This window comes from Columba livia, chromosome 3 (assembly GCF_036013475.1).
Source record: "Columba livia isolate bColLiv1 breed racing homer chromosome 3, bColLiv1.pat.W.v2, whole genome shotgun sequence".
In the NCBI taxonomy this organism is placed as follows: domain Eukaryota; kingdom Metazoa; phylum Chordata; class Aves; order Columbiformes; family Columbidae; genus Columba; species Columba livia.
The window spans coordinates 76194668-76219732 of NC_088604.1; the positions used below are offsets into that span (position 1 = coordinate 76194668).

Below are 25065 nucleotides of genomic sequence, written 5' to 3' on the forward strand. Positions count from 1 at the left end.
GGTTACATCGGCTATTTTTATTAATCAATAAGTACTAAGAAAGCATTTCACTTTCTGAAATCAGCTTATTGGCTATGAGTAAAATATTAATTTAATCCATTAATGGATTAAAATATATTGCTCTTTCATCTGGAAGGAATATCAAAAAAGCAGTACACTACTTGCACTGAACCTGACGTAGATATTCTTCAATGCTTACAGAAACAGATGCATGCCCAGGATCTGTATGAATTGTTAGTGGACAGTGGAACTGCACAACAGTTTACCTGTCCAGCAAAACATCATAAGGTTTCAAAATTACCTACTTTGGAATGAAAATGAGATTTTCTAAAGTTTTGTTCCAGGTAAGAATTGTTGTATCACTGCAGAGAACTCAAAAGTATTTTAAGCACTGTTTCAAATGGTGGTTTGGTGGGTTGGTTGATTTAGTTTTGTGTGCTTGTTTTGTGTGTGTGTCTTTTGTTTGGTTTTGGTTTTTTAGAAATACCCAACGCCAAAGCCAAAAACATTTAAGACTTGAGACCTGAGCCTAATGAGGCATAGGCACCCTAGAGCTATTAGTTGTTCATGGTTAGCTCATGTTGGTTTTGATCAGTGTTCCCCTGCCTCATAAAACTTTTCTTAGGAAATCTTTGTCAAAACAGAAATTTTAGTGCTACTTAGATTTCAGCAATTTGATGTTTCTCAACAGATTTGTTCTCTGTAGCTAAAACTTTTGTTTGTTTTTAAAGTTGTGTCTTTACATTAGAAATGGTAATTGTTAGTAACCTTTCAAGATGTTCTCTCTGTTCTACCTCAAACTAAAGAAACTTGAATATTTGGGGGGGGAGACAAAAATAGGTTAACTGTTGAACAACAGAGGAAGAAGTTCAGTGTGGTGGTGTTTATATGTAAGGTTATCTGGAACTTGTTTGAACAGCTCTGGCAGTGAAGCAGGGGCACACGAGAAGGCAAACAGCCCTTCCTGGAGAAGCTTCTTCTGGATATACTGGTGAAATTTGGCGTACCCCTGCAGCGGGGGAGGTACGCTTCCTGGCTGCCACCTGGCAGCCTCACTAAGGTCATCTCTAACCCTGAGCAAGTGACAGGGTCCACGTCACCTGGCAGCTGGCGAGAGAACAACAGCACAGTCCGCTCCCAAACAGCATTGGAGGCTGCCCCCTTCTCAGGATGACACGTTCTGGGGTGGGGAGAGCCACACCATAGAAAAGGATGATTTATCATGCACTCCTTCCCCCATACTTTCCACCATACTTTCAGGTCCTGGAGAAGTGCTGTGCCAGCACAGAGGGGCCCAAGAAGAGGGAACGAGAGGCAGGTGAGAAGCTGAAGGGAGTGTTTCTGGAGCCGTGTGGGACGGGGAGGGGCACACAGAGCTCGGTTGCTAAATACTGCTATCACAATTTGTCATTGCATAATTGGATTTCTTCTTATTGAGTATTGTTTGCAGATTCAAACCAGAATTAACAATCCTTTCTGGTTACTGAATATAGAGAAACGTCAAATCATAATTGCATGTGAAGGTGTAATTACTTAAGCAGGATTGAGTACAGAATATCAACTTGTTGCGGCAACACATAGGCTTTGGATGTTGTGGGATAACATGTACTTTTTAATTCCTAATTAATCCTTGGGCTCAGTTCTAGACAGTTTTGTTCATCTGGCTTTCAGTATAACCTGTCACGTGAGTTTATGTCCTGAATCAACTTAGGTAATTCAAAGGGTTCACTTTCCATGTCCACAGCTACCAAAAGCTATTTAGGAGTGAAACCTGGTCAGAATGGAGTGTCTAATTTTTGCAGTCCTGGTCTCAAACTGTGTAAGTTCTGTTAAAGAAGACATGAAAGAAATTCAGTTCTTAAAATGAAAAGCTGAAAATTGAAGTGACAGTGAAGCTGACAGTGGAACATGAAAACTTCGGGGTGGGGGAAGTAAAAGTCATACAGAATTTTGGATTTTCTCACACATTTAACAGTGCTGTGTGGGCTTTGCAAAATGTTTCTGTTATATGATGATAGGGTGCTTTTTAACAGCAGTCCCAAAGGTGATATAATTTGGCCGTACTACATGCTTATGGGATGCTGTTCGCAGCTAAACATTGTACCTTTCGTCCCATTTTCTTACTATATGCATTAACAAAAATGGTAACAACTGATATTTGGTAAAAAACTCTTGAGATCCTTTTATGCATGCAGTGTTTCTCTGAACTGGAATGTGGTGTTAGTTAACAGAGTATGTAAATGTATGTTCAGGCAGCAGGCTGTGTTGCTTTTGGAGCATGTCCTGGTACATGAAAGCCAGTGTTGATTGAATAATACAGTGGTTGGTTGGTTGTGGGTGAGAGAGAGCAGGGACTATCTTATTTTGCCCTCTGCCTGCAGTCTAGTAGAGGAATGAGGGAGAAAGGAAGAATGGAAGGATTTTTCCTTATCTGCTCCTTCTCATGCCTTTTGCCTGTGACAATAAGCTTTATTCCTGTCACCCCATATGCTAAAGCCATTGTGATTATCCTTCCGCTCAGTCAAACCCTTTGCCATGAAGGAGCTGATGCCAAGTTGTTGTCTCTTGGCAGAGGGGAACGGGGCTGGAAAAAAAGCCCTGATGGATGGTGCCTCCACACTCGTGTCTGTACTGTCTCCTGACTGTTCCTTTAGGTCAAGTTTTTGTTTCTTACCCTGGTGCTGCTGTCATTGTGTCTCCATGCTTTATTCTGCTTTATTAACAGGCATTTATGAAGGTCACAGAACTTCAAAGGGTGCCTTTTTACAGGAGCTGTGTGTGCTACCTTTTCAGCATTGCTTGGTGCCTTTCAAGGCATCTGCTTGATAGCGGTGTGCAGCTCCAAGACAGTATGTCATTTTAAACCATCTCACAAAATTTTGTCTTTTCTGCCCAGTTGGACTTCTACACTTACCCAGCGGCCTTTCCAATGGCATCCTACTGGTGTCATAGTTATTTTCAGGCTCTGCTCACACCAGTGTCAAAAATTTCTGGAGACTAAGAAGTCACTCCAAGTGTCTAAGATGGGTTGGAGCCAGATAGCACATCCCCAGGTACTCTATAAACCAACACATGCCAGAGCTGACAGAGCGGCACTAAGAGAGGTGTTCCATGTCACGGAATCCAGGGCATGGCTGTAGTTGCAGCACAGATGGTCACTCTGAGGTACGACTCTTGGCTTTCTCCAGCTACCGCATTATTCTTGATTATGGTAACAGCGCAGGCAGGTACCAACAGGTGTGCGTCCTGCACAAGCGCCTCATCTACATTATGACATAGTATTTTTTGTAATAATTCGTAAGAACAAATAGGGTACTGAAGCTGAATTTGTTGGCAATGTTTTAAGAATTTATTTAGAAACTGTAAACCAGAATAAACTCGTGTCAGGTTTTCCAAAAGGGTAATAATAATAGTAGTAATAATACACAAAGTTTTAGTTGGACCAAAAGACAAAAAGCAGTTTGTTTCTAATTCAAAAAATACAAAATTTTGCTACAGGTACAAAATTATAAAAAGTTTATATTTTCCTCTTGGTCTGGTGATAGACACATACAGCAGAGATGTATATTTCACCAGCTCCAAATTCGTATAAACTATGGGAAATGATGATAAAGAAAAAGATGTTGTGGTTAAGAAAACACAGAAACAACTTCTTGTCTTTCCTTTAACCAGAAGTGAACACTGTTTTCGTATTCCTTTGCACTTTTTTGTTGCCAACATTTTAATTAGTGTTATTCATGCTTCATATAACAATCAGAAATAACAGCAGGTTTACCTCATGCATTTATTTTAATATTCATCACATAATGTCTTCTCACCATGCTACCTAGAAAGGTTAGTGTTTTTATTGACAACATTTAAGGGAGGTGGATGATGAAGGAATGCAATCATGATCCAGGAATCTTGCTTCACAAGAAAACATTATAAATTCTCCAATTGGCGTAAAAAATAATTTTGTGATTAATTCTTCTTGGATTTGTTTGCAATAACAAATGTAACAAAAGGTCTTTTAACAGAAGGGAAATGTTGCTGAGTACCTCTCTCAGTGAAACGCACATCTATCTCCTATATTGTGCAAAGGTGCAGGAGCCCCGCATATCAGTCTCTGTGCCTTGCACATGGGCTTCTGCGTGTAAGGAGACCAAGCGCGTCTTATTTGTGATGGATTTGTGCTTCAGGCTGCCGCTCCAGCCGTTGTGTGTGTGCAGTGTTCAGTAGTGCTGGGCAGAGGAATCACCAGAAATGTTGTCAGTAAAAACTAGAAGCAGCTCACTTTTTAAAAATAAAATAAAAAAACTCTCCATTTTTGTTTGATAATTTTCAGTGACAAGTTCCCTTTACATTTGCAACGTGTTTGATTTGTTACCGTAACCTGTGGAAGGACTTGAAACTGTAATCTCCCTTCCAAAGTTGATCTAGCCAAGATGCTTGGGGTTTGCATATTATCTTGCCTGGATCAAAGTTGAATTGTTAACTTTGCTGTTCAAACAGAATGCTGCAAAGCTGATAAGGCCTGAGACTAGGTCTAACAACTCTTTCTGTTTGCAAGCAAAGGATGTACTAGGTAACACCAGAAAGCTGTGGCTACCAGGTTGCTGGTACTGTGCATCCCTTCTCGCAGGAATGGGTTATCTGAATTGTGATCCAAAATGCACCACCTCTAGTTAGCAGTCACGAACACAGGGGTTTTCATACAGTGGTAGTGGCAGTTTAGCCTTGACATCTTCTCTCTCTTTCCTTGTTTAAGAAATACTGTTATGTAAGAAAGAAGATCTGCATCTCACTTCTACTTTCCCTAGAATGACTAGGAAACAAGAGTATGGGGTGCTCTCTGCCATCTTTACTAACTACACTTTGAAAAAACAAAAATAAAAAACAAGCTTACACAGCACTATGACAGAACTCTATCACCAGCCAAGAACAAACTACAGCAATATGCTATAATGGCATTATTTACAATGTGATGAAACATTATGCATATAATAAATTACATTTAACACTTTTCCTCATAAACTCTGATATATGTAAGCTCATGCTTTTATATTATTATTTTGTTCAGTCCAATAGATTTTCCTCTATGTATCTTAAATGTATAGGCAAGTGTGGGAGGTCACAGTGCTGTTTGCCTGCCTTTTCTGTTTTAGAAGCCAAATTGCTTTCCAAATTCATGCTGCACCACGGTATGCTGCTGTCCTCACTGACGTTTATTGTATAGCAGATACCTTTCCACAGCAGAAGTAGTAAGAGACTGTCAGCTAGGCCTGTGCTCATATTGACATTGGGTCTTAGAGGTCTTCCTGTGAGTTCTTTTTGAGTTGATGAGGGAAAAGAAGGGAGTGGAAATTGTGTAGTGTTGCATGCCTTGGCCTTGGGAAGTCTGACAGTGCTCCTGATGGCATGCTGCTTCTGTTTGGTCCCACTAAACAGGGAAATACGCAGAGGAAAGAGCCAGGAAGACAAAGACTAAGGTTGGTGTTTACAGGGGTAGATAAAAGCTAGGAGTCCTTTGTTGTTCTGCAAGACAGAAAGTTTGCCTGCTGTATTTATTTAGCAGCAGTGCAGAGGTTACAAACTGGCATATACAGAAGTCAAGCTTTGTTACATTTAATAAAGGAGGGTTTGAGTTTTTTTTAAATGTCAAGTCAATTTATAGCTACCTTCTGTGGACTCTGCACCACAGTGGATGAGATTTATCCCAGTGCAAAAGCCTCTGCTCTCCTCCTGATGAGGAACAGCCTGACATCTAAGAGCAAAGAGCCCTATGAAAGGCAGAGCTGTGTGGGTCCAGGAATTGAGGAATCAAAGGCATCAAGAGACATCCAGAGCAGTCTCTATGCTACTTTTCAGCCCGCTGTGTTCTTCCTGGACAGTCAGCAACACAGTTTCTGCAAGGACTGAACTACTAAAGGCTGGCTTCCTCCTAAACAAAGGATTTGGAGGAAATGCAGACTGGTGCAAGAGATGCTGCAGATGAAGAACATGTGAACTGCTGGGTTTATAACTAGCCAGACCTCAGGGAAGTTAGCTGGAGAAAGACAAGCTACCTCCAGCCTGAGCAGAGAGGTAGAAGTGCCCCACTTCTCCCCATGTGATGCTGTTCTGCAAAGGGAAAATTCTGCTCTGCCTATGTTCAGGTGGCTCCCATGGCCATCTGGATGCTCCACGTAAATAGTCACGTGTGCAGTAAATAGTTTCCTAGCATAATTCTAACTACTTAATAATTATTTTTGTTAATCAAACTACCAAAAGGTATCCAGTTGAAGAGATGAGACTACAGTCTATTGGAGTAATTGGTTTATTGCTAAAGGCCATGCCAAATCCAAGTCCTTGAATGTGTACACAACTAACACATACAACCACTTTGTTTAGTTTTTGACCTAAGCTAAATTAGTCTTACTAAAGCCAGATACCTACTTCTAACTATATTCCCTTTTTTTAATTTGCATTTCCACTAGGTTAAAAGGAGACTGTAGTGGTAGGTAGTCTGTACCCCACATTTATGAATATTAGAATGTGTAGCGGATAACAAACAAGCTTCTCTACGGCTCTGAATTATGTCCCTAGCTCCTGTCCTTATTTCCATGAGAACTTAGTAACCTGTACCACTCACTGCGTTCTCCCCAAGGTATAACACATCAGGAACCAATACCAAAGCAACTATGAAAACCAAAACCAAGTACCTCAAACACTTCTAAAACCCATTCAAAATTAACTTTAAGCATCTGGCAATGGCTGAAGATTGGAAAGATGTAAATTCATTTGAGTTTCCTTCACAGAAGCTGGGAGTAAAGACAAAGGTTCAGTCTCAAAACAAACAATGTGCTTTTAAAGTGAACATGGAGTGCCTTCTGTATTAAAACTATAATGAGATGTTTCCCAATATAAAAAACTATGTGCAACTTATGTACAGTATTTCCATACACTGCTCTGACTGGTGATACTCAAAGCCAATGCTATGATTACAGCTGTTAGCTTCATAGGAGACAACTTTACAATGAGCACACTCAAGAGGAAATTCGGGGTCCAGTAGCATTCTAGCTGAGGTAGGTTAAAACAGACCCACTAATTAGAAAATCCTGCATGAGTTCATATGGTATTAAGTTAAACCAAAATTATAACACAGCTGGTCTCTGCTATTCTTTAAGAAACCACGATGAGCATAGCACAGTTATTCCAATGACTACAAGCTTACTAACACAATCCATTCCAGACTTTGAAGAAAGTACTGTTGCTTTCCCACTTACATTAATTTTTCCCATCGTCGGTTTTGCTTCCTGTTTCAGTCTTGACATCACTGAAGGTGCAGTGCTGTTATGCAGGAGAGGTGGGCTACAGGATGCTTGGTTGGTTACAGGCAGCATGATGGCAGACTGCTTTTTGTCTTTGTAAGAGCCCAGGACTATTTCGGCAGCTCCCCACAATGGCTCTGAGGTGGGATGACCCCAGGGAGGATCCCGGCTGCTCTGTCACGGGGAAGCCTTGCCGTCCCTCAGCACTACCTGAGCGATGGGCTCCAGCCAGAGAGCAGAAGTGGAGCAGCAGCAGGATGCTTGAGGGGCCAGGAGGCTGCCCGAAAGCAGGTCTGAGCTGTCTGTCCTGTGGCTGTGGTTTAATGCAAGGCAGTAAGCTGAATTTTAGTTAGAATATTTGTTTTCAGGTTTAATAATTACATGTTTTGTTACAATGTGTGCGTGCATATGTGTGTGCTTCGAGAGGAAAAATTGTATAAGCAGCAGGATTCATAAAAGGGAAGTAGTACATCGATGGGATGTAGGAGTTTAGGCTTTTCTTATTTGATAGCACCACACTTAGGTAGGTTTAGAGTGGCAGAGTCTGAGATGTCATGAGCTCACGCAGTCTGCTGCATTGTGTTCTTACTGCATTACTGTTATACACACGCACACTAGCATACATTAACTGGGTTCAGAGGAAAAGAAGCACACACACAAATCAAGGTGTTTCCTGACAACAGCACACAGGTGATTGTGCCACAGCTATGGGAAGTTCCCTGTCAGCCAGACTCCAGTTGTCATGGACAGCACCTGAAACGGCTGCTTGTTTTCATGGGAGGTGTCAGACACACATAAGTCTCACAAAAGATTTATGTCCCAGTCTAGAAAAATTCTTAAGGATGGATTTCATGTTAATGCTATGAATTTCTCACTCAAGTGCTTCATTAGGATCAAGACATTAGTTAGCTCACACTAGTCTGATAGAAAATTAAGGCTTCTGATATCAAAGCTACATTGGAACTACAGCTGCCCAGGACTTATCAGGCTCAAGGCTGGAAAGCAGCATTTTTCTAAATGGGTTGCTTTGCATGTACTGTACTTAAATATTCAATTCAAAGGGATCTCCCCTGCACTGTTTTGCAAGAATTGTGCTCATAACTACAATCAGGTCTTTCTTATGTGATAGCCTCCACAATCACACCTAAATAAGAACTACTAAAATGTGCCGACGTTGTTTTTCTCTCTGCTTTTCATATCTGAGTTCTGCATATATCATGATTCTAGCTTAAATGAACAATAAATGTGGCAGTGTTAGAAACCAGCGTTATTCTCATTGAAGATAACAAGGTAAGTTCTGCCACTGAATTCTAGGGGAATGTTATCCCATAGCTTACTGCAGTCTAGAACCAGAAGGAATAATTAATGGTCATTTGAGCCCCTGAATGTAATGAACAACCAAGAATTCTTTAACTGAGCACACAGCCTCCATTTCAGTTGTCAACACATATGCTGTCTCAATTGACGGACTTCAGGTGACAGGGAAATCCAGTTCACCTCCTGGTAAATTGCTCCAACAGCCATGTTTTACTCATTTTTTCTAGCATCCCTAATATCTTTCAAGCACAAATCCAGCCATGAGAGAAAAAAAATACACTCATTTAACCTTTTGCTTTATATGTGTGTGAGTGTGTGCATGTGTGTGTACATATGTATGCAGTGCAGTGTAGATATGTTCAGGTACCCATCTGCAATCAAGTCCAGTTCAGTGGGTATGCCTTCTATGGCTGTAAAATTAAAAATGGAGTGGGCTAGCTGTAACTAGCAGATTACTCGGTGAGCAACATGTTGTACAGTGTTTTAAGTCATGGAAGAGAATGGTTTTTTACTGACTTACTAAAAAGTGCCAAATCACGCCGAGAAAGCTTACAGAATCCAGCGCAGGGACGGGCAGGGGCTTCCTTAGTTGTTGGGCAACTTGGGCTGTTTTACACATTGTGGCACCTCCAGTCCTGTCTGCAGGGTCACCTGCACAAAGAAGAAACAACATGTAGAGTCAAAACTGGGACATCCTCAGCAGAAATAATTTCTGAAGGCCAAGAGCAAGTAAATGACAGAGGAAGGGCTGTGAGACTTCAGGTCCACGTCTAAGTCATCAAGAGTATTAACAGAGAGGATACTGAGACCCTGAAATGAACAGGTCTCCTTCTCCCTGAATATCTTGGGGTCTAGAAGCCAGGTGTCTACATCTCTTCCCAAATCCAGCCACCAGCTGTAGGTGTCCAGCAGTGCTGCTTGCTATACACAAGGTGGATGGTGCCTTTGTGTGAGGAAGCCCGAGCAGTTCAGGACAGGGATCACACAGTGAAGTCCAGGTACTAAATGTAAGAAAAACCTTTTATTTTTGCTGTCCTGGCAGGACAGAGCACAAGACATTTTATTGCTCCTTCTGTAACCTGACTTCTCCACAAAGTCAGGATCCCTGCGCAGATGTACCAGACCAAAATTCAACAGCAAACACAAGCATAATTTCTGAGTTCCCCCTGCCCACTTGTTGGTAACGTTCTGTCTTAAGAAATGTAAGCCAGGTACTTAAAGGATGTAGGTAGCTAAAATTGAAGGTAGGTTGTGAGTAAAAATCTGTTGAATATAGCAGTGAGGTGCCCAGAGAAGTACCTGTCTCTTCTATGTTGGTGAATCAAATACAATAAAGCTATGAAACTTGAAAGATTTGGATGCCACCAGTAACTAACGCTAAATATTCGTGTACTATTAAATTCATGCAAAGCTTCTGGTTTCACTTTGGGTGTTTTAGATTATGAATGTTCTACCCTGGCTGCATTGGTCCTGCCTGACCTAAGCTGACCTCCTTTAGTCACACACAGAATCACAGAATGTTAGGAAGTCCTCAGGTTCCTGGATGTTCCATGGGTTCTCTCTTACACTATGTCCTGTTTCTAGCCATATGCAGTGATCTTGAAGTAAAAAAGCATTATATTTAAAGAGGGTTGCCCCAAGAGGAGAGCCTCTTGAGAACAGAGAGCAATCTCCAAAATTCAGAAAAAGCAGGAATGATGTACTGACTGCGTCTTCTCTGTTGCACTAATTCTCTGATCTATGTTGTCTTTGCTGTACTTACGGCTGTGCTGCTCACATTTCTGTCTCTTGCCAATGTTAATGATACCCAAACACAAGATCTAAAAGGAGCTAGGATTCTTATTATTTTAGTCAAACTGCCAGAGGAAGCCTTAGCACCGCTGCTTTCTAAGTGGAGTGCTGCAGTAAAATAATTGCAGCAATTAGTGCGTATAGGTACTTTTACTTGTTTACACAGCGTTATTCCTCACATTAGTGAGGGAAGGCAGAAGGTGTAATGCAGTTTTTGAAAAAGTCTTAGTAGCTTAGGTGTCAGTCTGAGAAGGAAAGAGCCCCTGTCCCTACTGATTACCTACAGATGACATTACCAGGCCCAGCAGCAATGGCTGGTAGCACACATTCTCCTTCAGATGAGCAGGGTAAGTTGGACTGAACCGCAGAAGACTTACCTGGACATTTCGATTGAGACTCAATGCAGGCATGAAGACACCCTCGATGTTCTCAAATGCTGGAGGCCCTTGCTGCTGCCCATTTATGTAAAAGGTCAGGTTGTGCTTGTTCAGGTCCAGGAGAACACCAACAGTGGCACCTTTAGAAACTCCTCCTTCAGTCCTAAGGTACAAAGAGACCATGCTGTTGGTAAAGGCATGACTGCTACACCGCCGCTGCTCTCTCTAAGACATGGCAGCCCTACTGAGCAATGGGAGAGTGGAGCAGCACAGTGAAATTGTTATCCCCACAGCATCTGGCAATGACTGATCCACACCTTTATCTGAACCGTACGTACCACATTCATGGGAGCTTAATGGGTGGATCCTAAAGAGAAATTAGGTCCATCTCTCCTCCAGCTGCAATCTAAGAGCTGAAAATAGGGTCCAGAGCTAACAGGTTCCTGCAGCTGATGAGGGACGGGGAGGTGAGCATGTCAGGTCAGTACTCAATGTGTGGAACAAGAGTCCTGGAGACTTGGCTCCTCTGTGCATCCCTGCTATGGTGGAGTGATGCGCAGCAGGGAATGAAAAAGCAGAAAGCTGTTTTCCTAAGTGTTCCTTGCTAATCATCACACCTGCTAACAGCTCGAGACTCAGATTTCCAGTTCAAGTACTCACCTTGACATCCCCTAAGGGGACTCAGCTTTCCAGAGACCAGGGAACCAGCACAGGTACAACAGATACTGGGTTTGGGGAGGAAGAGAAAGTGGGGGTGGTTAGGGATAAGTGTAGCTCCCTGACTGACAAGGTGATCAGCTACAGGACTGGGAGCTGTTTCAAGTGTGCAGGCACAGTTATTACTACCAGTGATAATTGGTTGTGTCAGGAGCAGCTGCTGAGAGCTACTGTGGTATCAGAGCTTGCTAGGACAGACCCAGCCAGCCATTACATGCTTGAGTGATTTGACATTAATGCACTTTGATTTGGGGGTTAGTCAAACCCAGTATTACTTTAAAAAGCACTGAGCAAAAAAATCTACTGGATATGCAGATTGGCCACAGGCACTGCTACTCTGCTAATATCACGGGCCTCTGTGATGGATTTACAGCCTGACACAATTTGTTCAGCGTAAATCAGATTTCGAATTGTTTGCAGTAGGAAAGGAAGCAGCTGTCTTTTGTCCCACGCACTACCCTCAGGCACACAACATTCACAAGATTAATGCAATTTTAACATAGAATTTATCACAATAGGTAGGCAAAACATTAAAAATAAAGGGGGAGGGATCAAAATATGATTAGGAAGAATATTGTGCAGGGTAAGAAATTTTCACCTTGTCCACTAGATGTCATAAACTTGTTTCCTTTAGACTAACTGTGGCGCATGGTATTTGCTCTGAAGGTAAAGGAAATTCTATCTGTGGCATAATAGTATAGGATATTATTCTGACTTCTCCATTTAAAACTCTTCAAGCAATAACAGTATAGCTGAGAATCATGAATTGGGCACTCAGATGTATTAAATTTCAAACTATACAGTTCTCAGGTTCCCTTTATTTGCTTTCTGGTCCTGTAGGCATTAATAGGTTTCTCTTTGAACTCCTCTCCAAAACCATAAAGTAAATTCTTTTCCAACAAAAATATGCTTACCTGTTCTCAGTATCTCAGAATCTAGACTGTTTTTATTAAAAGCACCCCATCATAAAACTTATGATGTGACTGTGGGAAGCAACAGTACTATGATCTAGAGCTATTTACAAATATATTATGTTATTTTTTTCTCTGTTTAGGAACAGCTTTGATTGTAGGACACCACGGTTTATATCCTGCAGTGTTTTAAAATAGATTTCTATGACGTCCTTTTCAATGTCCTTGATTCTCTCAGGGAAACAGAAACAGCAACATTGCCTTTTTGAGATTATTTTGCTCTTTCCTATACGATAAGCTAATTTGTTTCTTGTGAGCTAATTAGCTGTGTGCTGCACAGTGACCTTGAGTGACTCCTCTGCAGCCCCCGGGGACAGCCGGGCTGAAGAGGGGATGGGTGCCGCTTACAGAGCCCAGCCCAGGCAAGTGCCACACCCAGCTGTGGCCTCTCCAGGACAACAGGGGCTTGGAGCCAGAGCAGAGGGATGGGGACTCTCTCCTATCCTTGCTGCCACAAGTCTGGCAGTACTTCAGCATGTGGGTTGCCTCCTTCCTCGGCCACCACCCACCTCAGTGACAACCAGCTCTGGCAGGGCCACGGCAGGGCAGAGGTGAGCAGAGGACACTTTGCCATGATGCCACCAAGGAGCTGGACTTCTTCTGAGGCCGAACAGCTGCACTTCCAGAGCATCCTGTGATTTCCTTGGGAACTGTATTTTGAAGAACCCAGTGTTTTCTGTCATGGTCACTTCCTTTAGCAGGAGAGGTGGGAGAGTCAAAGTTTCATGAGCAAACTTAAGCAAGGTATTTCCTTGCTCTTCCATACATCATTTAGGCAGTATTACAAGATAATTTTTCTAATGAAATCCTTCCTTGCAATAAAAACACCATCTAGCTCAAGGGACTCAAATTGATGGTGCTCTCTCCTGCTACACTTCTGTGGCAGCACGTAAAAGAGCTGCTACTTTACTGTAGTGCCTTTTCTGAACCACTTAATGACAGTTATGCCATAAGTCCCTAATAATCTGCAGGCCATGTAAAAGGAAAATACAACTGTTTTTTACAAGACTTCTTCAATATATACTTAGCATTCATTAAATGATAATCTGTTATTGAAGATATGTGCCACTCTTTCATTATTTCAAGTAAACCCCAATCTTCACACCTCTTCTCTCACAGTCCTGCACATTTTTATTTCTGGGCACAACAGTTAAGTCCTGAGTGTGGAAGTGCTGTGCAGAAGCCCAGAAGGTCAGAGTACAGATAGGAGAATTTGGCTACCATGAAGAATGCCGCTGCCTGTGACAGTGGAGCCTGTTATTCTAAGATGAGTTCAGCAGCAGCTTGGACAATGTGCACAGAAGGACTGCATGGATTGGCTAAAGGAATTTAATATAGTAATAAGTTTCACTATTATTGAAAAGTAAAGCTTAACAATTTATGAACACTTTAATAAAATAAATAATTAGTTTAACTATCTGTCAACAGTTGTTTAATCATGAACTCTACATTAATTTAACAACTTTACCATGTCCATTGTCAAGGACAGTATTTTGCAGTCAATGATAACATTTTTGTATGATGAAAACCTGGTCTAGAGATCTCTGAAGTCAATGAAGAGACTCTCCTGATCGCAACGGGCTTTTAAGACTACACTCTAAATTCTCTTGACTTCCCGCTGTCTTTCAGTATAAAACTTGTCAGTGTGATTTCTGTCTCTTTACACAACCATGTAGTGACTAGAGTATCGCTTATACCACCAGGCACTCCTGCTCTTGGGAACTTTGCCAAGGAACGGATCTATTGCAATGAATGCCAGTGACTCTTAGCAACGAGCACACAGCATCTCTAGGGTGAAGTGATTATTTCCAGGAGCAACGAGGCTGAAAGGTACCTTACAAAGCTATATCTCTGCCCTAAAGTGTTTTCTTAACTGATGTTTGTTCAACCTGTTCTCAAAGATCCTCTCTGTTTTTGATAGCATGAGAGTCTTCTGTTCGTGCCTCTTCTCCCAGCATTACAGAAGTGATGCTAGTTTTTAAGGATGTAGACAGGTCCAATTTTGCATGCTGTGAGTGAAAAGAACAGGAAAGTACTCCAAACATGACAGGTCCCATGAACAAGTCTTCCAAGCTCTACCTCAGCTCACCCCTGAAGCTAGTCATTTATTTATTGCCCTAATTTCTTCTCTTTAAGATTATGAAGGATGAAATGATTACTAAGACACAGCCTCCACCACAGTAACATCTGAGAGGCTAAAAGGTGACGACGATAAATTTCCTTTGGACTTTGACACTATGTCAAAGTCCCCATGTCTCCAGTAAGAAAAAACAACTAGGGAGCAATAACTGTTTCCACAAGACTATTACAGCTAATGAGTTAAAAAACTGACCTACTTGACTGTCACGGTTAAAAATATAATGCCTAGACCTAATTTCATTGAAGCGCATATGATTTCATGAGATTACATGCCCTTCGCGAGTGTGCTTCATTTGAAGAGATACTCAATGGGTCTATCCATGCCTTGGATGTGCCTGCAAAGCCTTTGTGTTTTATCAACTAAAACCCAGGAAACTATCACCAACAGAAATCACTTTGCCCTCATGCTTAAACAAGATGATTGGAAATCTGAAGTGTTTTCCATTTGGCTTCCCAGAAAGGGTTTGCTTCGCTCTCCTATTGCTTGCTGAGGACCAAATCCTTAAAATAGGTTTCTGGGACAGTAGCGCACAGAACCGTTGCCAGCTTTTTTCCAGAAAACATAAGCTGTTTCACAGAGCATTAAAATTAATACAGCTTAACATTACTTCAACCCTAAATCAAATCAAGATATTAAAGGGACAGAGAAACTTTTGATATATTTATTATACTGGTGTTATTTTACTCTATACTGACTTAGGACATCATTTAAGGCCTCTGGAGCTAAAGAAAATATTGCAGTTGAGTTCAGATAGCTTTGGATCCAGCTACAAGGTTCTTTCCCCTGTCTGTAATGAACTGCAAAATCAAACTATGCTTAAAACAAAAATCCCAGTAATTGTAGTATACTTACTTAAAGTACAAGTATGCTTTAGAGTACAAATGACTATTCAACAGAAGACATTACAACCAGTTTTAGAGTACAGTGAATGTTGGCATGAACTTATCTCTTTGAGGACATAATAGGGCATTTCAGCATTTTAAAAATCACTGCAAGCTTTTCTTTTAATCATTTGGTATAACAGAAACAATATCTGAGTTAGTGAGTGTGGAAGACCTGCTAGGACAGTCAGTAGAAACCTAAGCCAAAATTGATTCTTGCTCTGCCTCAGACCTGCTACCTATCCTTGGTCAGTCGCTTTATTCATACATCAATCTGTTGTCATGATAGAGTAGGTATACAAACATACCATTTTCCAAAATAAGCAAGAGACTTAGGATCCTGAATCACACTCCTCAGCAGAGACCTTCTCACAGGTCCCAGTTCCTGTAGTACCCAGCTGAACTTCAGCTAGGGCTGACCTTCCCCACGGGACACGGAAAGAGAGCAGTGCAGTTCTGCTCTGGCAAAACCCCAGGGAGCTTCAAGCGAAGCTGACGTTGTATCCTCCACACATCAAGGAAACACAGGCAGCACTAGGCAGAGGTAAATATCATGAGCACTGGAAGCCGTGCAACTGTGTCAGTGCAACACTGGATCTAGGCTGACGCACGATGTCTCTGTGTGATCTGGCTCTGGAGGTAGCTTCAGTTAGAAGATATCTCCCCACCACTCTATTGCATAGAGCACAAAGAGCCTCTGAGGAGTGGGAGCAAGAGGAATTTGGTGACGATGGCTCAGGGGCTCTCTGAAATCCTCCTTTGTGTAAGCTGGTTGTACTGATTGAGACACTTTTCAAAGCTCTTCAGTACAACGGCTCAGTTGGATGGCATCTGTCACTTAGCCCTCACTGCCAAACAGTCCCTTGCATCCAGATCACCCTAGGTGTGACCTCCAGCATTACCTTTAATCAGCTTTCAGGACTGGCATAAACAGCTGCATTTTGAACAGGCGATCACCAGTGCTTTGCCTAACTATTGTGCAACCCTGCAGCCCAGATTCCTCCCAACGAAGAGAATCAACCACCTTTCTCCCTGCGCTCCTCCGGCAATGAGAGAGAAATCCTGCATCCCAGTGCGCTGCGCTCCTGTCTGCTGGCACCATGGGTGGGATGTGCAATAATGGGCTTAAACCACAGCAGAGGGGATTTAGGCTAGATCTCTGGAAAAAACTGCTAACAGTGAGGATAACAAACACCAACACAGATTGCTAAGGTGCAATCGCTGTCACTAGTGATTTTTAACAAGGAATAAGAGAACTATATTTAGCAGGGAGGTGGGCTAGAAGGCTTCCTGAGACCCCTTCGGGTGCTGCAACACAGAAAAAGCCAGCAGTAATGAGAAAAGCGTGCAGGTGGTGCTTACCGATTGGTGTGAGAATTGCAATGCATGAACCAGCTGCGGTTGTTGTCCACATACATGGCCCAGGCCTTGTCGTCCTTGCCTAGCATCATGTCCTTGACGACGTTAATCCTGGCAATGCCGAAGGCTGGATCCGGATGGTTGTCATACCGGTCCACGTGCAGTTCCCAGTAATGCACACCCTTGGAGAAGGCTGCTGTGCCAAGAACAACCCGGTCATCATAGCTGTTGCAGGTGGCAGTCTGGTTGTCATTCGACAGCACTATGTCTCTGTGAGCTGAGGAGGGGTCAAAGGTGAACCAAGCCACTGTGGAAAGGAAAAAAGAAAGGCAGGACTATGGCAGAACAGGCTGTGTTCAAATGTCGTCTGCTTTACTGCAATTGGGAGAATGAGATTCTGCCTTCCTGAAGACCCCACTGCACTTCCAGGTAATAAAGACAATCTTTCCTCATTACCGTAGGCAGCTACACAAGATTACTTTGCACCAGTACCCTGCTGGTTTTCAGCTCAGAAGTGCCTCATACTATCTGTGCTTGTTCCTCTGAACGTACGCTGCTAAGGGCAGTGACTTTCTGCTCTCACACAGTAACAAGAAAGTCACTGAGGACACAAAGGCTTCTCCATGATATGGAAACTGCTCACGTCTGTGAATTGGTTCAGGATGGCCTTTAACGGAAATGGAGTTCCACTGTGTCCGTGCTGGTTAGGACTGACTTCACTAGTTTATCAAAGTGGGAAAAGAAAGGAAAAAAAAAAAAAAGAAAAAAAAGAAAAACCACCACACAGAAAAAGCTCTTAAAGTGTAAATATTTTATATTGGCCTATTTTGGCAATACAGCATAAAAGTGGAAGTGATAACAGCATCCACTTCCTGCTTCATTACAATATCATTAATGAAGATGCACTTCTTGTAATGCCTGTATGGATGTCAAGTATAATTACAGAGGAACAAGCGTGAATTCCCATCTCTGTTTTACTAAACCTTGCTGTGAAATTGAAACTATAGTGAAGAAACAGGCAAATTCCAAAGGTATATGGAGAAGTGGAGATAGAATGGCACAAAAATATCCCGTGTGTTACATAACTGCTTCTGTATACTAAAGCAAATAAGAATTTTAGTTAGAGCCCAGACTTCTACAGCCAAATAAAATTGCATTATTTGAAACCTGAAATGTTACTGACAATGGAAAATCCCCAGAAGTTCTAGAAGGAGCACTCAGTCCCTGTGCACACTCAGTCCATGTACTCTCTGCTCAGATGATCCAAAATCTCCATGCCAGTAAGTGCCAAAGTTATTAGCCGGTATAAAGGGATACAAGTGTTGTGTCACTGAGACCTACAGTTTTTCACTTAGAAACTGGGAAAGAAACAACTCACCATCGGATGTCTGTAAAATAACTGTCTTGCTGTAAGGGCCAACTCCCGAGGAGTTGAAAGCTTTGACTCTTGCATTGTAGGTACTGTTGAAATGAAGGCCATCGATGGTGCAGAGAGTCTCCTTGCCAACATACACTTCCTAAACATTCCAAAAAAAAGGGAGAGAGAAAGAGGGACATAGTTCAACTGTATCTCTGTGCCTTGTGAGCACATGTTAAAGACTTCTAAATATAAGCCACAAGTGACCAGCTTCTCATTGCTTCCCAGGATGTAGAAGTTATGCTGTTATAACATGGGCAGCCACAGCAGTAGAGACATCGAGGATGGTTAGCAACGGAGACACTAAGGTGAAGGGTACGGCAATAAAAGGCAACACAGAAAGATCTTTTTTTTTTTTAAACCTCTTTTCCTAAACACCTACTCCAAAACATTGTTTTACATAACAGTCCCAGTGTCTGACCCACTGTGGGCATTCTTATATTTATGTAGGACCGAAAAAGGGGGGCATGGAAGCATAAAAAAGACAAGCATAGTTTTATTCTGTTGGAAAGGTTGTCTCATGTCTGTATTATAATATAATTTTGAAAACTGCAAACACAGAGCCAGAAGAAACTGATCGCCTAAAAATTAGGATCACATGCATCACATGAGGAAACAGCAACTAGACAACAGAGACATCACAAAAGTCTGTAAAGATTTATTAAGCAGCAAGCACTTGTGTAATGTGAAATATTTCAGGAGTAGAAATATCTAGACAGACTAATGAAGATGATCAGTCAGATTATACAGTCCATCTATCTGAAAGAAGCCTAGAAACCTCATGTTTGTTGGAAAACTGAACAAAGCAACAGAAAATGAAAAAAAAAAACTGCCTTGGCAGTGGGTTGAAAGCCATGATTCCTTTGCACCTCCGATTTCTCCGATTCTGTGAAATCCATAGATCTATAGTAGCAAAGGCCAGAAAGAGCTTAAGGCCGTGACTAAGGAGACCATTCAGGTCCCAATTCAGTTAAGACACTTAAGTATATGTGTAAGAGTAGTCCTGTTGGTTAAGGCTCTTTGATATGAACTGAAAGTGAATTAAGCACGTGATGAATAAGAAAGGGATTACTTAAGTTTACAGCGGTCCATGTGTTTGTCCACTTTGCTACCGTGGCAGCTGCTACAAACAACAAAATCTCTTGGGTCCTGAGTTAGCTGATGGTCTTTCATGGAGAGAAAGAAGAGTTTTAATTTATCTCCATGTTATAATACACACTGTCTGTGCAAAAATCTGTATTTGTAGGACAACTCCCACATTTTCTAACCCATTCCATATTTTACCCCTGTTCACTGCTTGTGTTTACTCAGATTGATGCGCTCTGCTATGATGTGAGACAAAGCTCTTCTTTAAATCCACTAATTGAATACTTATAGAGTGCAGTGTCACTGCTTTCAGATACGTAATCCTTCATGAAAAGGGTCAGCAAACTCTCATTGAAATGGCATTGCTGAGAAGCCTGCAGTTTATCTTTTAGTGGGTAAAACTGAGGGTGTTTCTACCACAGCAAGAAAAGTGTTCCCCTGAGAAGCTGTCACTTTAGATTTCTAAAGGTTGAGATGGTTTTGTATCTTTTTCAATCCAAAATCTTGATGTGGCAGCACTGGCAGTCCTAAAACCTTTGCCAGTTACAAAAGCCCACATACAAATGTGCTTGGATATGCACCAGCCTGAAATCTTGGTTATTCACAAGTATTTATTTACATGAGAATAACACTTGAAAAGGTTTATCCAAGACACTGGAATTCATAACACGTTGTTCCTAATTCTTCATTCATCATGCACTGATAACACTCTTACCTACTAATATTAACTCTATCAGCCATTCACAAAGGCACCTTTTCACACTTTCAGTAGTGTGAACCAGCCTCTTCAAACCCATGTGAAGTGATACTCGGACCAAGGAACTGAGGAGACTTTTCAGAGACACGGTGCCCCTTCAAAATGCCCTGCCAATACTTCTGCCTCTTCTAAAGAGGGATGTCCAAATCAGGTGCCTTTGCTGTCTATGTGTGTAGAGGTTTGACACAGGGAGGCAGTTCCTTTGGTGGACCTATGCCAGGCCATTTTCAGCTTGAGAAACCTTTAGGTTTCCGGGGAGAAGCCAATTTGCAGCTCCTGAAGAAATACCATCACATGTTTTTGGCAAAATTTCCCATTTGTGAAGGCAGCAGCTGTACTCCACAATCATCTCCAGATGCTTTCAAGGCACTAGCCCACCCAGAGATGCACTGGGCCAGCCCAGTCCTGGGGCAACAGGAGCAGGAAGCCCACCAGAGAAGGAAGGGCCACAGCTTCCAGCGGGGCATGGCTGGCAGAAAGCTGATTGAATTTCTCTAGTTTGTTTATTGGGATGTGGCAAAAAGTGATGGGAGCCTGTAAGTACCCTGCACCTGCAAGCAGTTGTGGCATCACCCTGAAGATCTGGAAAGACAGCACTCAGGATGCTTTCCCGTACTTACCAACCCCATTGCAGCGTGTCTGTGGAAAGCCTTCACCAGCCTGGTCCCATCTACTCTCAGAGAAGAGATTTATAAATCCCATATTTTTATGCAGGACCCCATTTTTACAGAGCAAAACAGGAAAACTTGTGTTGCATTTCAGACCAAGAATCTCAGCTGTTGAAATGGGGTGCTACGGACAGATGAGAGTCAGGGCTTCAAAGAAATCTCTGGTTTGTGGAAAGAACCACTTTCAGCTGCTGTAGGCTAGTATGGGATTTTCTACTGTGGAATGCACCAGGAGGACCACCCAGGCTATGTAGTAGTGACTTGAAATTCCATGTTTCATCTCAGCAAGGGACTCTTTGCCAGAGGTCCAGGAATAACCTCAACCAAACTTCCTACCCAAGCTGGGGGTCCTTCTAATAAGCAGTATCTGAACCTGGGGCTTTCTACATCCGCAAGGTGGAAGCAGGAATGTTTTGACAACCCCCATCCTCCCTACCCCTTCTCCCCAACCTCAGACAGACACAAATTCACATCCTGAGGAAACTCATATACAAAGAAACATAAATAAATGCTGAATTAAGTTCTCACTCGGAATTGGCCACCATCTCCATCATCAAGTTCCAAGATATAACCCTCCACCGGGTTGTGGGTCAAAGGTGGCATCCTCCAGGCCAATGTCACACTGTTGTTTCTGGTGCAACACTTCTCCAGCTGCAGTAATGGGACGGGTGGCACTGTAACAGGAACTGGGTACAGATTAGTGTAACTCTGCCCTGCCCCGTCAGCCTGTGCTGCCGGCAGCGTGACGGCCGCTCACCCCTCTCCCCTGGCAGAGGAGGCAATATTCGCTAGGAAGAGAGTCCGTTCCCTTCCATGAAACAAAGGGCAGTAAAAATGACATAACAAAATGTCTTTACCTGGTTAGACAAATCATTTGGCTGAAATGTATGAACAGAAACATATCTAGACATGCTTCTGGTGACTCACAAGAACCACAGTCTGGGGACGTCACAACTCATTTCCTTCCCAGGGGTCGCTAGCTGGAACAGTTTTTTCTCACCCTGGAGCACTTTGCCCTTGCCGTCCCCAAAAAGAGTGATGGAGTAGCGGTGACAGGGGGTGTCTTGGGCCAGGAGCAGCATGGGAGACACAGTGCTGCCAGGAAGCCCAGCTCATTAAACCAACAGTTGGATTATTAACCAGCAGAGGAGCCACTCCTCCCAGCGCAGGAGCAAGATAGAGTTTGAGCTCCACAGACAGCAGCAAAACAATTCTTCACAACAGAATATTTGGTTTTTTAACCTAATCTAAACTCCTTCTGCTCCCCCAGTTTTTCATCAAAACCACCCTGGATATGTTATCTTTATGGCAGCCATCCTTAAAAGAAACCGTTGAAGAAAATTGTTCTGTCTCCAAATTTTATCTAAACCCCTTGCTTCAGGTAACAAAAGGAACTTCTGTACCACAGGAGACTGCTTGTGTCCCTCTCCTTTCAGAAATTATGGGTGCAAAGTTATCTGCCAACATGCCTGTATAGTGACTTGCCAAGGAGAAACACCGAGAGACTGTTGACCAGAGCAGCATCTTAAAAATAAAAATAAACAGAGTGAAACATTCAGGTATGCCTCTGTAGGAAAGAGGCCTCCACCACAACTCCTCCAAACACAACTAAACTCTCAACATTCACCCTCTGCTGGAAATTATAAAGTGAAAATTAGGTCTTCTGGAGAGATCTGACGTGTATCTTACGCACCACTGAAATGGCACAGGTTAAGTGGGATGTAAGTGATGCAGAGACCCTGCCCGGTCTTCTGCCCAAGGCTAAATTTCACCATTCAGGTTCATCTCTGCAGAGCTCAAACGTGTCTTGCAGGGAGCAGAGTGCTCTGAGCATTTGTTGACCTAGCTCTTAACAATGTCAGTTTGCTCTTCTTTTATCTACTCTGCTTTCAGCCTCTAGTTTATTTTCTTCCTTTTGTCTGCGTGAGAGCTAAGCCCTTGAGCTGTTCCTTTTGTCTTGTTTTACCTCTCTGGATAAAAGGACTGTTCACGTTTTTTTTAACGAGCAGTCTGCGGAAAACGGATGCTATTGTGTGACGGGGCTAAGGCTTCACCCCCATTTTGGAAGTGACACAAAAGTCAGCATCATACTTGTGATAAACAGTGCAGAAGCTACAATGGTTTTCTGCTGGCATTACCCATCACCACAGTGAATGCAGATGGTTGGTAGCCCAGAAGAATGACTGTGGTCTGAAACAAAAGAGCTTTATAAATTAGCTCTTGAAGGGTTTTCTGTGAAAAAAAGAAAAAAAAGGCTTGTTCTTCTTGCTTGATATTTAAGGATGATTCAGAGGGTGTCATAAATAAAAAGCTGGTTGTTTTTTCACATGGAAAGTTCAGACTTTTCTCTAGGAGACACTGTCTGGAAAAGTAACAGAAATGTGATATTACAAGAGTCAAAAACCTGAAAACAAGGAACTCAGAGGTAATGGGATTTTTAAGTGAGCCATTTTAAGTTTGGGGTTTTGTTTGTGTTTGTTAGCCTCTGTATTTTCAGTGAGATGAGCCTGGGAGAAGACAGGGCTGCACCAACTGTCCACACTCCTGACACTGTAGCTAACCTGTTAACCCTCTCAAGAGTCATTTGCTAGGTCCTTCCTACTTCTGAGACCTCCCCTGGCAAAGGTGGATGAAAACTTAATTCCTGAAGTTTATGAACTACAAAACAGACAACACTCCCTCACCTCTGAATAAACTACTAATGTTTCCAACTCCCTGCAAAAATCTCTTAGGAACACTGATGGGAGGCTTTCAGGGACTGATCATGTAATGCACAACGCTGAAAAAAAGAGCAGAATTTTGGGGGGAAGGTAAGTGTTTTATGAGTCACTTTTAATCAGAGAAACAGGAATGCTGTCTAGAATTAGAATATGTTTTCGTATGATAAAGTGTTCTTGTTCCTACTTCACAGGGGCAGTGTGAATTTTGGCCCTACGTGTAAAAGTCATACATATTAAGGGGAAGTGACTGGGCTTCTTTACTGTGTCACTGGACATTTAAGTTTCTGTGAGTAATCCTTACCAGCCTCCTACTCCCTTTGGGCCAGCATGTTACCTAAACAGCACAACCTACAGTAGCTACAGGATACGTAAGAAGCCCTCTGTGCAGCTTTGCTGGATGGCACTCACTAGATGCAGATGGGCAGAGACTTGCCTTGACCTCGGATTCTCTCTGGGAGGAGAAAAGGTGAACGCTTGTTGTCAAAGTCATAGGAAAGTGCAAAGTGAGTTGAATAATCAGGACACTGGGATATACTTCATAGTGAAGAGCAATGGGACAGGACTAAGAAAAGAAAAATACAGGCTAACTATCAAAAAAAAAGAAGACTCAGATGTTAAATTACAGTGCTGTCCCACTTCTTGATCAACTTAAAGTCCTCTAGAGAGTTTTTGAAGATTAAAAATATAAAGGGAGGAATGACACTGCATTGGCACAGCAAGACCTATTAATGAGCCTGAATGATGTCCTGCTATTTTAAAAGTGCTTCATGCAGGTCACACTTAGCTAAAAAATGTGATACTGATGTCTCATATGAACTCAGCAGTTTCAAAAACACATAACGCAATGCATCTCACAGCTGATCTCCTCTCAGAGTAGAGCAGGACTGCTTTAAGATGTTGTCTGTTATTTGCCCTCTTGACAAGCAAGTTCTACAATGATACACTCCACCGCCCCAGATTAATTGCAGATTAAATGCAGTGAAAGGATGGGCCCCTCAGAAGCATGAAAACTTTGACCTCCTCCAAAACTGCAGGACTGCCCTGTAACAGCCTGAGTGACTGCTGTAGCAAGTGAACTACAGTGTTACTGAGAGCAAAGGGAAAGACCTGGGTCCATGATGCAAAGACTGACTCAAGGATAAAGACTATGATGAAACAGGTTACTACTTCATTATCAGGGCTGTGAAGGCCATGGTTAGAGAAGCAGAGAAGATTTGTGGCAGGATATGTGTCTGGGGAATCTTCACAGACTGGTCTGCAGAATAGGGAAGGAGTCACTCCTGACACAGAGAAGGACCATGTAAGTGAGTATTCAGAGGTGCTACAGAAAAGTAGAGGGTAGCTGTATTTTTCCCTGTTTTGGTCCCAGTCTCCATTTTACAACAAACCAAGATCACATGACAGATCCAGCTAACTGAACAAAACAAACCTGCAACACATATTTGCCTACGTCCATAGCTTGAACTGAGGAAACGTGATGTACACATTGAGTCGGTCATCTAAGAGTCCAGGAATTTTGTGCCAAGGCGCTCAGAAAAAGCAATAGAGAGAAGAAAAGACTGACAGAGGTAATGG

General features: G+C 42.4%; 2 protein-coding genes across 7 annotated transcripts in view; one reads left to right on the forward strand and one right to left on the reverse strand.

Annotated features, from left to right (window-relative positions):
- Positions 1–3326: 3326 nt before the first annotated feature.
- TRIM67 (tripartite motif containing 67) overlaps positions 3327–25065 on the reverse strand; it is a 40768-nt gene continuing 19029 nt past the window's right edge. For 2 of the 6 annotated variants that reach the window (XM_065057698.1, XM_065057696.1), the window contains exons 6-10: positions 21299–21456; positions 18221–18359; positions 16846–17149; positions 10775–10937; positions 3327–9257 (exon numbers count right to left, since the gene is read on the reverse strand). In XM_065057698.1, the coding sequence (XP_064913770.1) occupies positions 9192–9257; positions 10775–10937; positions 16846–17149; positions 18221–18359; positions 21299–21456 (830 nt within the window). In that variant the 3' untranslated portion in view covers positions 3327–9191. The remainder of the gene's footprint in view (positions 9258–10774; positions 10938–16845; positions 17150–18220; positions 18360–21298; positions 21457–25065) is intronic. The other 4 variants (XM_065057699.1, XM_021296040.2, XR_010471475.1 and 1 more) reach the window with 3 other exon arrangements.
- LOC135579187 (uncharacterized) overlaps positions 16980–25065 on the forward strand; it is a 51663-nt gene continuing 43577 nt past the window's right edge. Inside the window, exon 1 of the mRNA XM_065059532.1 lies at positions 16980–17114. Within this exon, the coding sequence (XP_064915604.1) occupies positions 16980–17114 (135 nt within the window). The remainder of the gene's footprint in view (positions 17115–25065) is intronic.